Here is a 12,256-nt window from a genome sequence, read left to right on the forward strand (position 1 = left end):
TAATATTTACATCCGAAATAGACAAATTTTCTTGATATTTCTCGGCACACACGAGTAAACGAATAAGAACTTTCATAATAAGGATAAGATTGACAATAAAATTGAACCCAAGTCGATTGTGCGATAATAAATCACATAATGTTTGTTTTTGTTAAGCAAAATGCCTATCTTCATTAAGGAAGAAAGATAATAATTATATTCGAAAGAGACACACTCCTCATAATATTTCCCAACACATTACAAAGACACAAGTAAATTAAGAGTTTTCATGACAAAGACAAGTTGATAATAAAACATAATTTTAGTTGATTGTGCGCTAATGAATCACATTCACATTAGTTCAGACATAACGCATACCTTAATCAAGAAAGAAAAAGAATCATTACATCCGAAAGAGAGTGAAACCCTCCTATATTTTTTGGTGCACTTACCAAACAAAATCAAACAGTCATTTTCCAATACTTTCAAACTAGGTTAAAATTAACAAAAATGCATAGATCACTTGATATCCAAGTTTATCCGACAATGAGAATTACAGGATAGCTTGATCAAGTACAAACTTTGTGGTCCAATTCCAATATCAACAGGGTGGGGTTTTAGGCAGTTGAGCTCCATATTTATGCCATCAAGTCTGGCATGAACTTGACAGTTGCTGGTTTTTTAAATAACTCGATCAAATTAGTAAAATGGCACATCTGAGAAGGAACCAATATAAAAAAAGAATTTGAAAGAAGAATAATGAGAGAAGAGCCTATTCATGTTATTACTTATTAGTTTTTTGAAGGTAACATTGTCCTTTTCGCAGTCTTCAACGACTTCAATATGTTGACCATCTGTATAAACTTCTGTATTCTATTCTTCCTTGACCCATCTATCAACTTCTGCATTTTCAGATTTTCTTATTCACATTACCCTAATCATTTCCCCTGAACTTACTCATTAGCCGAAAGAAAAAAAGTTGCCAATTATAATACTAGTCTTATTACTTTAGATTATTGCTCATCAGAACGATTACGAGAATGTAAATCGACCTCAAAATTTATAATTTACAAAAAAAAAAAGAGTTATGCCACTAAATAAAATTATCATTAAAAATCATTTCGGAATGCAAAAAATATTGTTTCAAATTTACCTAGAAGGCATAAATTCAACTTTCTACAGCTGAGGATCTGAACATCTTCTTTTGCAACTAGCCTTGGCCATTCAGCCAAGGTGTGAAAAGGTTGTGCCCAATCATTCTGTCTAGGACTGCCTTTGGTCTAATGTCTATCTATAAAGCACTGTTTTGACCACTATTCTGCAGGGAAATGATTTTTCAATTACTTATTATATATTTCCTTTTTAAAACAGTAATATAAGGATGATTAACAGTGATTAACAAATGAAAATTTAATCATGTTATGATTGCGCCAAATAGAAAATAATTAGAACGTAAAATTCCCATTAATATTATTAGGGTTCTTAAGAAAGTGCGTTATTTTAGGGTATAGCACCGTCGGTGGTCAACGAATGAACAGCGTATCTGGGTTTTGGTCAAACTGGAAAATGGATAGCCTGGCTGGTCTATTTCTGAACTCTGCAGGCCTCTGCTACTGCTATAGTGCTTGTACAGTAGCTTAATCTCATGGTCTAGACAGCACCACGTGTCCCAATCAGAAGCTGTGTGTAACTTGCTTTGGGGGGTAAATATCTGAGGCTGTTACTTTAACTTGATGGGGTAAAAAATGTTGATTTACTAACCACTGATTTTCATTTCTGGCTTCATGGCTCAATTTATTTTTTGGTACATGCTTCCACGGCTCAATTTAAGCATTACCCAAAACCCAGAATATGCCAAAAGGTCCTATATGCATATCATAAGATTGGAAACTCTTTTCAAGAATGCCAGTCAAAATAAAAGCAAAGCCTTTTGATGAAGGAGAAAGTCTACTATGAAAACCATTCACATTAGAGAGCAACTCTCCTAAATCCATCCACAAGGTTTTGGACATGTTTGGCCATAAAATACAAAAGGGTTTACACCTGAAAGAGCTTAGCTGATCACCAATCTGATAAAGAACCAACTACTCTTTGGATGACTTGTGAGTTAGAGAAGTTGAATTAATCAGCACAGAATAAGTCATATATAGCTGCAAGACGCCAAAAAGTATACAACAAACATGTTAGAGGCACACATTCTTATAGTCAATTACTTACCAAGACATTATCAAGAATATGGTACTTACATTAATGATTGAATGATCATGACGCTGTCCACGCATAGATCAATTTTTTTTTGTTTCTGTTGTAGGATTTCAGCCTCAGCAATCCATATTTGCATACAATGTAGAGAAGTCAGTTGCTCTTGTCGATAACGTTGCTGCTGGTACACTCTTGTATACCAAACTTGACCATGGCAGCACAAAAGAACAATCTCACAACTTACCAGTTTGCTCTTCTTAATTTCAAACTAAAACATGATCTTGACCAAGTGGTCAATCACTAGCCCCGTTTGCAAGTGGCTTCGCATTACTAGCTTGTTGTGCTCGCCACTTTAGAGTTGCAGCCTTGAACCTCTCAAGAAGAAGTTTTTGGAAGGATACTGAAGAGTGTGCGAACAGTTTCTGTATTGAACTTCAAACAATTATACCTTCTATGCATAGTTGTAGCCTAAAGGAGGTTTGTATTAACAGCTAGCAATATATTATACTGCAAATCACTTCTGCATTCAGAAATATATCACAACTAAATTTTCAATCTCAATTCTTTATGTACATGATATAATAGCGGCCAGCGATCTTTCTTTTTTAATGTACCAGCTTGAATTAGCAGACCGAATAGTCAGACAACATTTATGTACCACAGTTGCATTGCATCTCCATTGATCCATTTAATTACTAACAATTCCACACATTTTGAACCTCATTTCCTCATCAGTGATGTATTAAATGACGTATGTGTATGTGTACTGATCAAGCTTTTCGCCATCTTGTGGATTCTGATATGACAAAAAGTCGGGGCAGACAGCTCAGGCTCAGCCAAGCCCTCTTCATTAGTAGTTGTGTGTGTGTGTGTGTGTGTTGTGTGTGTGTGTGTGTGTGTGTTCAACTATATATGTCAAGCCAGTGTGTGTGTGTGTATTCAACTATATATGTCAAGCCAGTTCCTCTTGTAACTCTAGCTTCTCAGATTCAATTAAGACCTCCACACATTCTGCACATATCCATCTCCGTTCCAGCAACATATATCCCAACAATGGAGAGAATTACTTGGTTCTTCCTGGCCGCGGCTAGCTGCTTAACTATGGCAGCAGCACTAACCAACAGTAATCTCACTACAGATGAGTCTGCTCTTCTTGCTCTCAAAGCTCATATCACCAGTGATCCTCATAACATGATCTCCACCAACTGGTCAACCACCACCCCTGTTTGCAACTGGGTTGGTGTTACTTGTGGTGCACGCCACTTTAGAGTGGCAGTCTTGAACCTCTCTTATATGGGACTCACGAGCACCATTCCTCCGGAGCTTGGTAACCTATCGTTCCTTGTTGCGCTAAGCTTGAGAAATAACAGTTTTCATGGTACCTTGCCTTTGGAATTGGGTCGTTTGCGCCGATTGAAGCTCATCAGTTTCAGATTCAACAATTTTATGGGAGCCATTCCATCATGGTTTGGGTCCTTATCCAAACTTGAAACCTTCGATTTGTATGGTAATCGATTTTCAGGCTCCATACCTGCTGCCATCTTCAACTTAACAGCTCTCCAAGTAATCAACCTGAGCTATAACCAGCTATCAGGTAAAATTGTAAAACAGAATATTTAACCATCAAAGTTAATTAGTTTGGTTCATTATATGTATGTATGTATGTATACTCTAACACCAATAGAAATTATTAACAGGTAGCATACCAAGAGAAATTGGAAACCTAACAAAGTTGAAGGAGATATACCTTGATAGAAATAATTTCAAAGGTATGATGCAGATGGATAATACGGAGTTTATTGATCACACAGCTTGTAGGTGATCGAGGTTAATATATATACGTGTTGATTTTTCAGAAATTCCAAACGAGATTGGAGCCTTGAATCAACTGGAGAGGTTGTTTGTGCAGTTCAATGCCTTAGAAGGGCATGTTCCTCTCGCTGTCTTCAACATGTCTTCTTTGATTACTATGACTTTCTATAGAAACAGTTTGAATGGTAGTCTTCCAGAGAATATATATCAACATCTTCCGAGCATTCAACAGTTGGATTTGGCTCAGAACCAGATTGATGGTCCAATTCCATCCAATATTGGCAACTTAACCCAGATAAGGATGATTGACCTTGGGTGGAACTATTTGACAGGTATTCCACCATAATGTCAACTGCATATATATAAACACTTATATTGTTCCTATCATGTTTTTATTTCTTAAGTACATCAATGTGGGTAAACTGACTAATCTTTTAATTGGTCAAAACAGGTTAGTAAGTTTTTAATTAACAAGTGAACAGATAAACAGATTATAATTATGTGAAGAAACGAAGAAATGAAAATACAATATATAGCACAGAGGATTTGGAACATCTATAACCCAATGAAATATTTGAATGACAATTAAGGTGTTGATATTAATTTTGGCAGGGACTATACCACATGAGATTGGTCATCTTCCAAGTTTAGAGAGATTGAGCCTCGGAATTAATAATCTCAGTGGTCTCATCCCATCCTCGATCTTCAATATTTCCACAATAACATTGATAGATCTTCACGACAATCAGCTCTCAGGCACCCTTCCAGCAAACATAGGCCTTGGGCTTCCAAACCTCCAATTTTTCTTCATAGGAGGAAATAAGCTCAGTGGAGTACTCCCTAAATCCATCTCCAATGCTTCTCAGCTCATAAGGCTAGAGCTTGGCCAAAACTTATTTTCCGGCTTTATTCCTAGTGAGCTCTGTGCCTTAGCAAACCTTTATCGGCTTGCCTTACACCAGAATAATTTGACCATTGATACTTCTATTCCAGAAGTAAATTTTTTCTCTTGTTTGGCAAATCTTAAAGATCTGAGCACATTAGCCTTGTCACACAATCCTTTAAATGCCAAGCTTTCGGTTTCCTTTAGTAATCTCTCAGCATCACTTGAATTCATTTATTTAGGTGACTGCAACATGAGAGGTAACATCCCCAATGATATAGGCAACTTGAGCAACTTAACACTCTTAGACCTTGCGGAAAATAAACTGAGTGGACCAGTTCCAACTTCAATGGGAAGATTACAGAATGTCCAAATTTTGGATGTGCATGGTAATAAATTGCAAGGACACATTCCGGATGAACTTTGTCAACTAATCCATCTAAATGAGTTAAGTCTGTATGGGAATCAACTTACTGGTGCCATACCTGCCTGCTTGGGTGATCTAAATGCAGCTCTCAGAGGTCTATTCTTACAGTCCAATTTGTTAACATCCACAATACCATCTACCTTGTGGGGGCTTTCAGATATCTTGCACTTAAACCTTTCATCCAACTCTCTAGTTGGGCCTCTCTCAGAAGGTTTTGGCAATTTGAAAGTTGTCATCGATGTAGATTTATCAAACAACCAACTATCTGGCAGCATACCAAGCAGTATTCAGAGTCTACAAAATTTGGTCAATCTGTCCTTGGCAAGTAATAATTTAGAAGGCCCTATTCCTAGTTCCTTTGGAAACTTGCTAAGCTTAGTACGCTTGGATTTATCCCAGAACAATCTCTCTGGAATGATTCCAAAGTCTCTAGAAGCACTCTCATATCTCAAGTATCTGAACTTGTCTTTCAACAAACTCCAAGGAGAAATTCCAACAGGCGGACCTTTCACAAACTTGTCTGCTCAATCGTTTGTTTCAAACCGTGGACTCTGTGGTGTATCCCGATTTCATGTTCAACCATGCAAAAGGAAAAGTGATACATCTATCTTGAAATATGTTATTCCAGGGATCTTGTCAGCAATGCTTCTTGTGATCTCCATAATTTGGTTGGTGATGTTACGCAGAAAAAAGAATGTGGAAGCTACAATAGAGACTACCTACTTGCCTCAACCTCTGTACAGAAGAGTTTCATACCAAGAGCTTCTAAGTGCAACAAATGGATTCAATGTGAGCAACTTACTTGGCACTGGCAGTTTTGGCTCAGTTTATAAAGGAACATTTTCAGATGGGGTAGATGTGGCCATAAAGGTTTTTAATTTAGAAACAGAAGGGGCTTTCACAAGTTTTGATGTTGAATGTGACATGCTAAGCAATATTCGTCACCGAAATCTTATCAAAGTCATCAGTTGCTGCAATCAAAATGATTTCAAAGCTCTTATACTGAATTACATGCCTAATGGGAACCTGGAGAAGTGGTTATATTCACAGAACTATTCTTTGAACATGCTGCAGAGGTTGGATATAATGATAAATGTTGCATCAGCTTTGGAGTATCTTCATCACGATTACGAAACACCTATTGTCCATTGTGACTTGAAGCCCAGCAACATATTACTAGATGATGATATGGTTGCACATGTTGCTGACTTTGGCATAGCAAAACTATTAGGCGGAGGAGATTCTATGACTCAAACGATGACGCTGGCGACAATTGGGTATATGGCTCCAGGTGATGTACTATTGCTAGTATATGTTTCAACTTTGTATGTTATGATTAATGTTGTTGTCCTTAAGAATCTGTTTTATATATCATATATTGCAGAGTACGGAACGGAAGGGATTGTCACTAGAAGAGGGGATGTGTATAGTTTTGGCATTGTATTGATGGAAACATTCACAAGAAGGAAGCCAACTGATGAGATGTTCGTTGGGGAAATGAGTTTAAAGCAATGGGTTGCAAATTCACTATTTGCAGATGCAATAGTTGAAGTTGTTGATACTAATTTACTTGGGACACAGAAAGATCCTAAATTTGTGAGCTATAATGTTTGCTTATCATCCATTATGAGATTAGGTGTTGCTTGTTGTGTAGAGACACCAGAAGAGAGGATAAATATGCAAGAGGCTGTAGCCACGCTGAACAAAATCAAGACCGAGTATGTGAAGGAGGTGTGGTGACGAACCGATCCTCTTGTTCAGCAGACCTTTGATGAATATATACCATATATTCTGTATCTATATAGTATATTTTGTAGGTTTGGCATTTGATTCGGTCCTTAATGATTTAATAGTATGATTGTGCGATTCTGCTCATGTTTGTGTAACATTTAACCCACCTTTCTTACACTAAATCTCGACTCTTCAGAATGTGAAAATATCCCGAGACTTCTATTAGTACGTGTATATCTAGTATTAGACTGATTGTAATTGAGCTAGGTCTATTCTAAGCACAATAATAGATGCAATGAAATCAAACAGAAAATCAAAGCTTACTTGTGTATGAGATGGTCTAAGCACAACGGACTCCTCTTCTTCATTATTGTCTCTTGCTGCTCGGGTTAGCTGACTTCTCCATTCAAAGCTTCTTTTGTTGGCGAACATTCAGAGTTCATTACTGTATACGGTTTCGTGTGGTTTTTGGGCTTTGAATATGCTCAAGGAGCCCATTACCACCAGGCCTGCATATTGTCTGACCTGCTGTAATTATTTTTTCGTTACGTGTTTTATTTTGGGGTGGGGTAAGTATCTGAGGCTGTAACTTTAACTTGATGGGTAAAGAGTCGAGTTGTTGCTTACCAACCTCTGATTTTCATTTCTGGCTTCATGGCTCAATTTAAGCAAACCCAAAATCCAAAGAACAATATAACAGAAGCTAGCAAAATATGAGATGCCAAAAGGTTTTGGACATCTCACATCTTTGGCCATAGAATACAAACTTGTCATTTGGAAGGGAGAGCTAGCTGATTGCAAGTCTGTTTAACAACCCGCTACTCTTTGGATGACCTATGAGGTTTTTAACATCCTAAGAGGAACAAGCTAGAACAAGCTAGTCATAGCATGCTAGACGGCAGAAGTACTATAATTCAAAGATGTAAGAGTAACATATATATTATTAATTCCTTATCAAGTCATTATCAAGATTTACTTAATTGTTGACGTTAATGATCAAATGCCCACACCCAACCTCACTCTCATGAAAGCGAGGCTAACAATGGGCATGGCAAGCGAGGTTAACGGTTTATATGGTGGACTTGGCAAGTAATGCTAGCTAATGATGGACATGACAAGTGAGGCTAACAGTACGTACCTATAATCTCATCATTGATGAAGCCTGATTCTTAGAATGTGCACCACTTGACAGAGTACGTACCTATAATCTCATCATTGATGAAGCCTGATTCTTAGTCATGACTTGTTTTTTCTTTTTTAGCGATTTTCCCGGTTTGTTGACTTTGGAAAATCATTAAAAAAAAAAAATTGATATACTTGCTAACAATCACTTGAAAAAAGTCGTAAAATGATGATTTACCAATGGTGAGATTATGACACAAGATAGTTTCAAGAAAAAAATGTGTAGACAAAATTTGACGAAAACAGTTCCCAATGCAAATTGTCAAACCATGTCAAGACCACTTTTCATTCATATTTCCGGTGCCCTAATTTCACCATTTGTATAGCATAATTTTTAGAATATGTTTCAAGTGACAACACTCAAAATCTCGAATGGAATTTTTTTTAATGATTTTTCTAATTTCTGACTGAGCAAATAATAATAGAAAAACTTCTAGGACTCAAAAAATTCCAATAAACTCATTCTGCTCGAATATCTTGGACTGCAATTTAGATTTGAGCCCACAAAACTAACATCTATGAAAAGTATTCATAGATGCTACATTTATCTTTAATGCAATTTCAGTAGTGAGAAGCATATCAACAGATTTTGAATCAGTCTTGATAATGAGACTAGTATTTACAAGAGTTTAATATTGTTGTCCAGTAACATTTAGACTAGTGGCATAAATCTCCCTTTCGTAAATGGGAGGTCATGAATTCGACTCACATAAGACTAGTTGTTGTAATTATGATGAGTTGTTTATAGAATAATAAAAAATTGCAATAACAATAAAAAAAGGAGTTTAGTGTTGCTTACTCAGATGATCTATTTAAATCATGCCTTCATGCGCTAGTTATTCGTGACGATATGAATTGAAGTTGAAACTTCCAATGGAAGAACTAAACAGAAAATAATAATCCAGATTACTCTAGCAGTAGTCAGTTTATGATATTTACATTTTGATGTTTCTGCAAGCTTTGAAACCCTTAAAGCAGCTGCAGTACATGTACACCCTACAGTACAAAAAATCAAGTGTAACAGCTAAAGAGAGAAATTTAAGAAAATGCAAAGTAAGAATTTTATCGAAGAGAAATTGAATTATATATGTAAGTTTGGACATCTTGCTTTGGTCATAATATCCAAAATGATTTACAATGCCGGCCACTTTAATAAAAATCAAAGCAGAAAGAGTTAGCTTATCACCAATCTATTTAACAACCATCTACCCTTTAATTTGGATGATTTGTGAGGTTTAAAAACTGAATAGTCAGAGAAGTTGAATCAAATCAGTTTAGAACAAGTCATATATAGCATACAAGACGGCAGAAGTACTAATAAAACAAAGATGTAAGACGAGGGAACATATAATTAATTCCACCAAGTCAAGTATTAAGAGGTTAATGATCGCATGATCACGACCCTGTCCATAGATTAGATTTTTTGCTTTGTTTCTGTTCTCGAATTTCAGCCTCAGCAACATTTGCATAAAAGATTATCATGGCCAAGGCCCAAGGGTCAACCACTAGCCCCTTAGATTTGCAGTATAAATTAAGAATTCCACACATACATTTTGCATATATCCATATATTCGATCCAGCCACTTATATTCAAACAATGGAGAGAACTACTTGATTCTTCCTGGTGCAGTACTGTTGTTGTATGGCAGCTAGCTTAATCATGGCATCACAAACCAACATCAGCACAGACCAGTCTGCTCTTCTTGCTCTCAAAGATCGTATCACCACTGACCCTCAAAACATGATCTTGACCAACTGGTCAACCACCTCCCCTGTTTGCAATTGGGTTGGTGTCACTTGTGGTGCACGCCATCATCGAGTCACCTTCTTGAACATCTCTTACTTTGGTCTCGCGGGCACCATTCCTCCAGAACTAGGCAACCTTTCATTTCTTGTTGAGTTGCTGATCAAAAATAACAGCTTCCACGGTCCCTTGCCCCAAGAATCGGCTCGTTTGCAGCGATTGAAGTTCATTAGCTTCAGATTCAACAACTTTAAGGGTATCATTCCATCATGGTTTGGGTCCTTATCAAAACTTCAAGCCTTTGATTTGTATGGTAATCAGTTTTCAGGTTACATACCAGCTGCCATATTCAACTTATCAGCACTCAAAGTAATTAATTTGAGCTATAACCAGCTATCAGGTACGAACTAACAAACATACAATCAAATTATCTGGGACTCTGCCTGATCTTTTTTTTTTATCATTTTTTTTTAATCAAACCTCAACAAAGGGAGGTAAAATTTTTATTAAAATTAATAAAGGAAGATATATATAAGCATGAGATCGAGGAGAACAAGGTAATAAGGTAGCTGATGCTTTGGCGAATTATGGTACGACTGCTCCTAATATGGTGTGGTGGGATGCTACACCATCTTTTCTTTTATCGCATTGTCAGAGTGACCAATTGGGTTTTCCCCAATTTCGGTTACGATAGCTTATTTCTTTTCGTTGCTTTTGTAGGGAGGTTTGGTTTGGTCCCCCTCCTATGTTCCTTCTTTTCTTCTTACTCTTTTATTAAATTCAAGTAAGGGGCATGCCTCTTATTTGCTTCAGCTAAAAAAAAAAAAAAGCATGAGAGGAGAACATACCCTACCCCTTCAACAAATAAAAGACCAATAGTTTAGTGATATATATATATATATATATAATTTTTTTTTTTTAGTTCATTATGTACACTTTAACATCATAACATGTTAAGATAAGCTATTACCTAATTTATAATTAATCACTTCAGGTAGCATACCAAAAGAAATTGGAAACCTAACAATGTTGAAGGAGATAAAGCTTGATGGTAATAATTTCAAAGGTATGACACAAAACAATCAGTTCTGTTGAATTAAATGGATTTGAAACTTTTGATTATCATATATCTTATACATCAGTTGAATGTGTTGATTAATCAGAACTTCCGAACGAGATTGGCACTTTGGATCAGTTGGAAGAATTGTACCTACAGTTCAATGCCTTACAAGGGCCTATTCCTATGGCTCTCTTCAACATGTCTTCTTTGATTATTTTGACATTTTTTAGAAACAATTTGACTGGTAGTCTTCCAGACAATATATGTCAGCATCTTCCGAACATTCAAGAGTTGAGTCTAGCTTACAACCAATTTGAAGGTCCACTTCCATCCAAATGGTTGCCATGCACACAACTTCTTTCATTACAATTGGGGATGAACAGTTTCAGTGGAAGCATACCCACCGATATTGCAAACTTAACCCAAATAAAGATGATTTCCCTTAGTTACAATCATTTGACAGGTACTTAATCGCAGTATATATGTAATATTCAATAATCGTTTCATATTGGTCCTATCATTATTTATTTCTTAAGTAATTAATGTTAGTAAAGAAACTACTTTTCTAATTGGCCAAATTATGTCAGTTTTGTAAATTACTTTGAAAACTAAGTTAGTTAGTAAAATACGGGATGTGTATAGTACGCTAAAGATACATATGTGTATTATTCGGACATTTTATCAAATAGGTCGTTGAAAAGTTCGTTAAAATAATTTTATTTAATTAATTAATTCTTTTAATTTTAAAATATTAATTTATATTCATTTTTGTTCAATGATATGTGTGTAAAATACTAAGAAAAAAACTTTAAAATCATGTATAATACTTTTGACTTAAAAAATACATGAAATTTAACGAGTCCATTTCAAAAATACAAAGTACAGAAGTATTTAAAAAAAAACATAATTATTTATTTTATTAACCACGATCATATAGTGTATGACACAGATGGATCTTTTTTTTATTTTATTTTTTTTGGGTGAAATATAGCACAATTGATTTGGAACATCTATAACCCATGGATTCATATAATATATAGCACAAATGATAATATATATATATATATATATATATATATATATATATATATATATATATAATCCAGAGCGGAGCTCTGCTTTAAAATTAACTTATGAATTTCGAGTTTTTGGTCACTTTTCGGTCGCATATCCACATCTCGATGTGTGTGTGTATATATATATATATATATATATATATATATATATATATATATA

General features: G+C 35.6%; 3 protein-coding genes across 4 annotated transcripts; all 3 read left to right on the forward strand.

The window, feature by feature from the left end:
* Window positions 1-2,312: 2,312 nt before the first annotated feature.
* LOC133729433 (probable LRR receptor-like serine/threonine-protein kinase At3g47570) lies at window positions 2,313-7,830 on the forward strand. 2 transcript variants are annotated; one of them, XM_062156961.1, is made up of 4 exons: window positions 2,315-3,775; window positions 3,879-3,950; window positions 4,038-6,594; window positions 6,688-7,830. In XM_062156961.1, exons 3-4 carry the CDS (start codon window positions 4,572-4,574, stop codon window positions 7,041-7,043), a joined length of 2,379 nt encoding a protein of 792 aa, XP_062012945.1. In that variant the 5' UTR covers window positions 2,315-3,775; window positions 3,879-3,950; window positions 4,038-4,571; the 3' UTR covers window positions 7,044-7,830. The 2 variants fall into 2 exon arrangements, with proteins under 2 accessions (XP_062012944.1, XP_062012945.1); XM_062156960.1 differs by having other exon boundaries at window positions 2,313-3,775; window positions 4,038-7,830.
* Window positions 3,283-4,449, forward strand: LOC133731315 (LRR receptor-like serine/threonine-protein kinase EFR). Its single transcript, XM_062158715.1, has 4 exons — window positions 3,283-3,775; window positions 3,879-3,950; window positions 4,038-4,325; window positions 4,445-4,449. The coding sequence occupies exons 1-4, from the start codon at window positions 3,283-3,285 to the stop codon at window positions 4,447-4,449; spliced, it is 858 nt and encodes a 285-aa protein (XP_062014699.1).
* Window positions 7,831-9,734: 1,904 nt separating the features above from the next.
* On the forward strand, window positions 9,735-11,641 carry LOC133729443 (LRR receptor-like serine/threonine-protein kinase EFR). The gene is made up of 3 exons (XM_062156971.1): window positions 9,735-10,360; window positions 10,955-11,026; window positions 11,124-11,641. The coding sequence occupies exons 1-3, from the start codon at window positions 9,859-9,861 to the stop codon at window positions 11,489-11,491; spliced, it is 942 nt and encodes a 313-aa protein (XP_062012955.1). The 5' UTR covers window positions 9,735-9,858; the 3' UTR covers window positions 11,492-11,641.
* Window positions 11,642-12,256: the final 615 nt, after the last annotated feature.

Source organism: Rosa rugosa, chromosome 2 (assembly GCF_958449725.1).
Source record: "Rosa rugosa chromosome 2, drRosRugo1.1, whole genome shotgun sequence".
Classification (NCBI taxonomy): Eukaryota; Viridiplantae; Streptophyta; class Magnoliopsida; order Rosales; family Rosaceae; genus Rosa; species Rosa rugosa.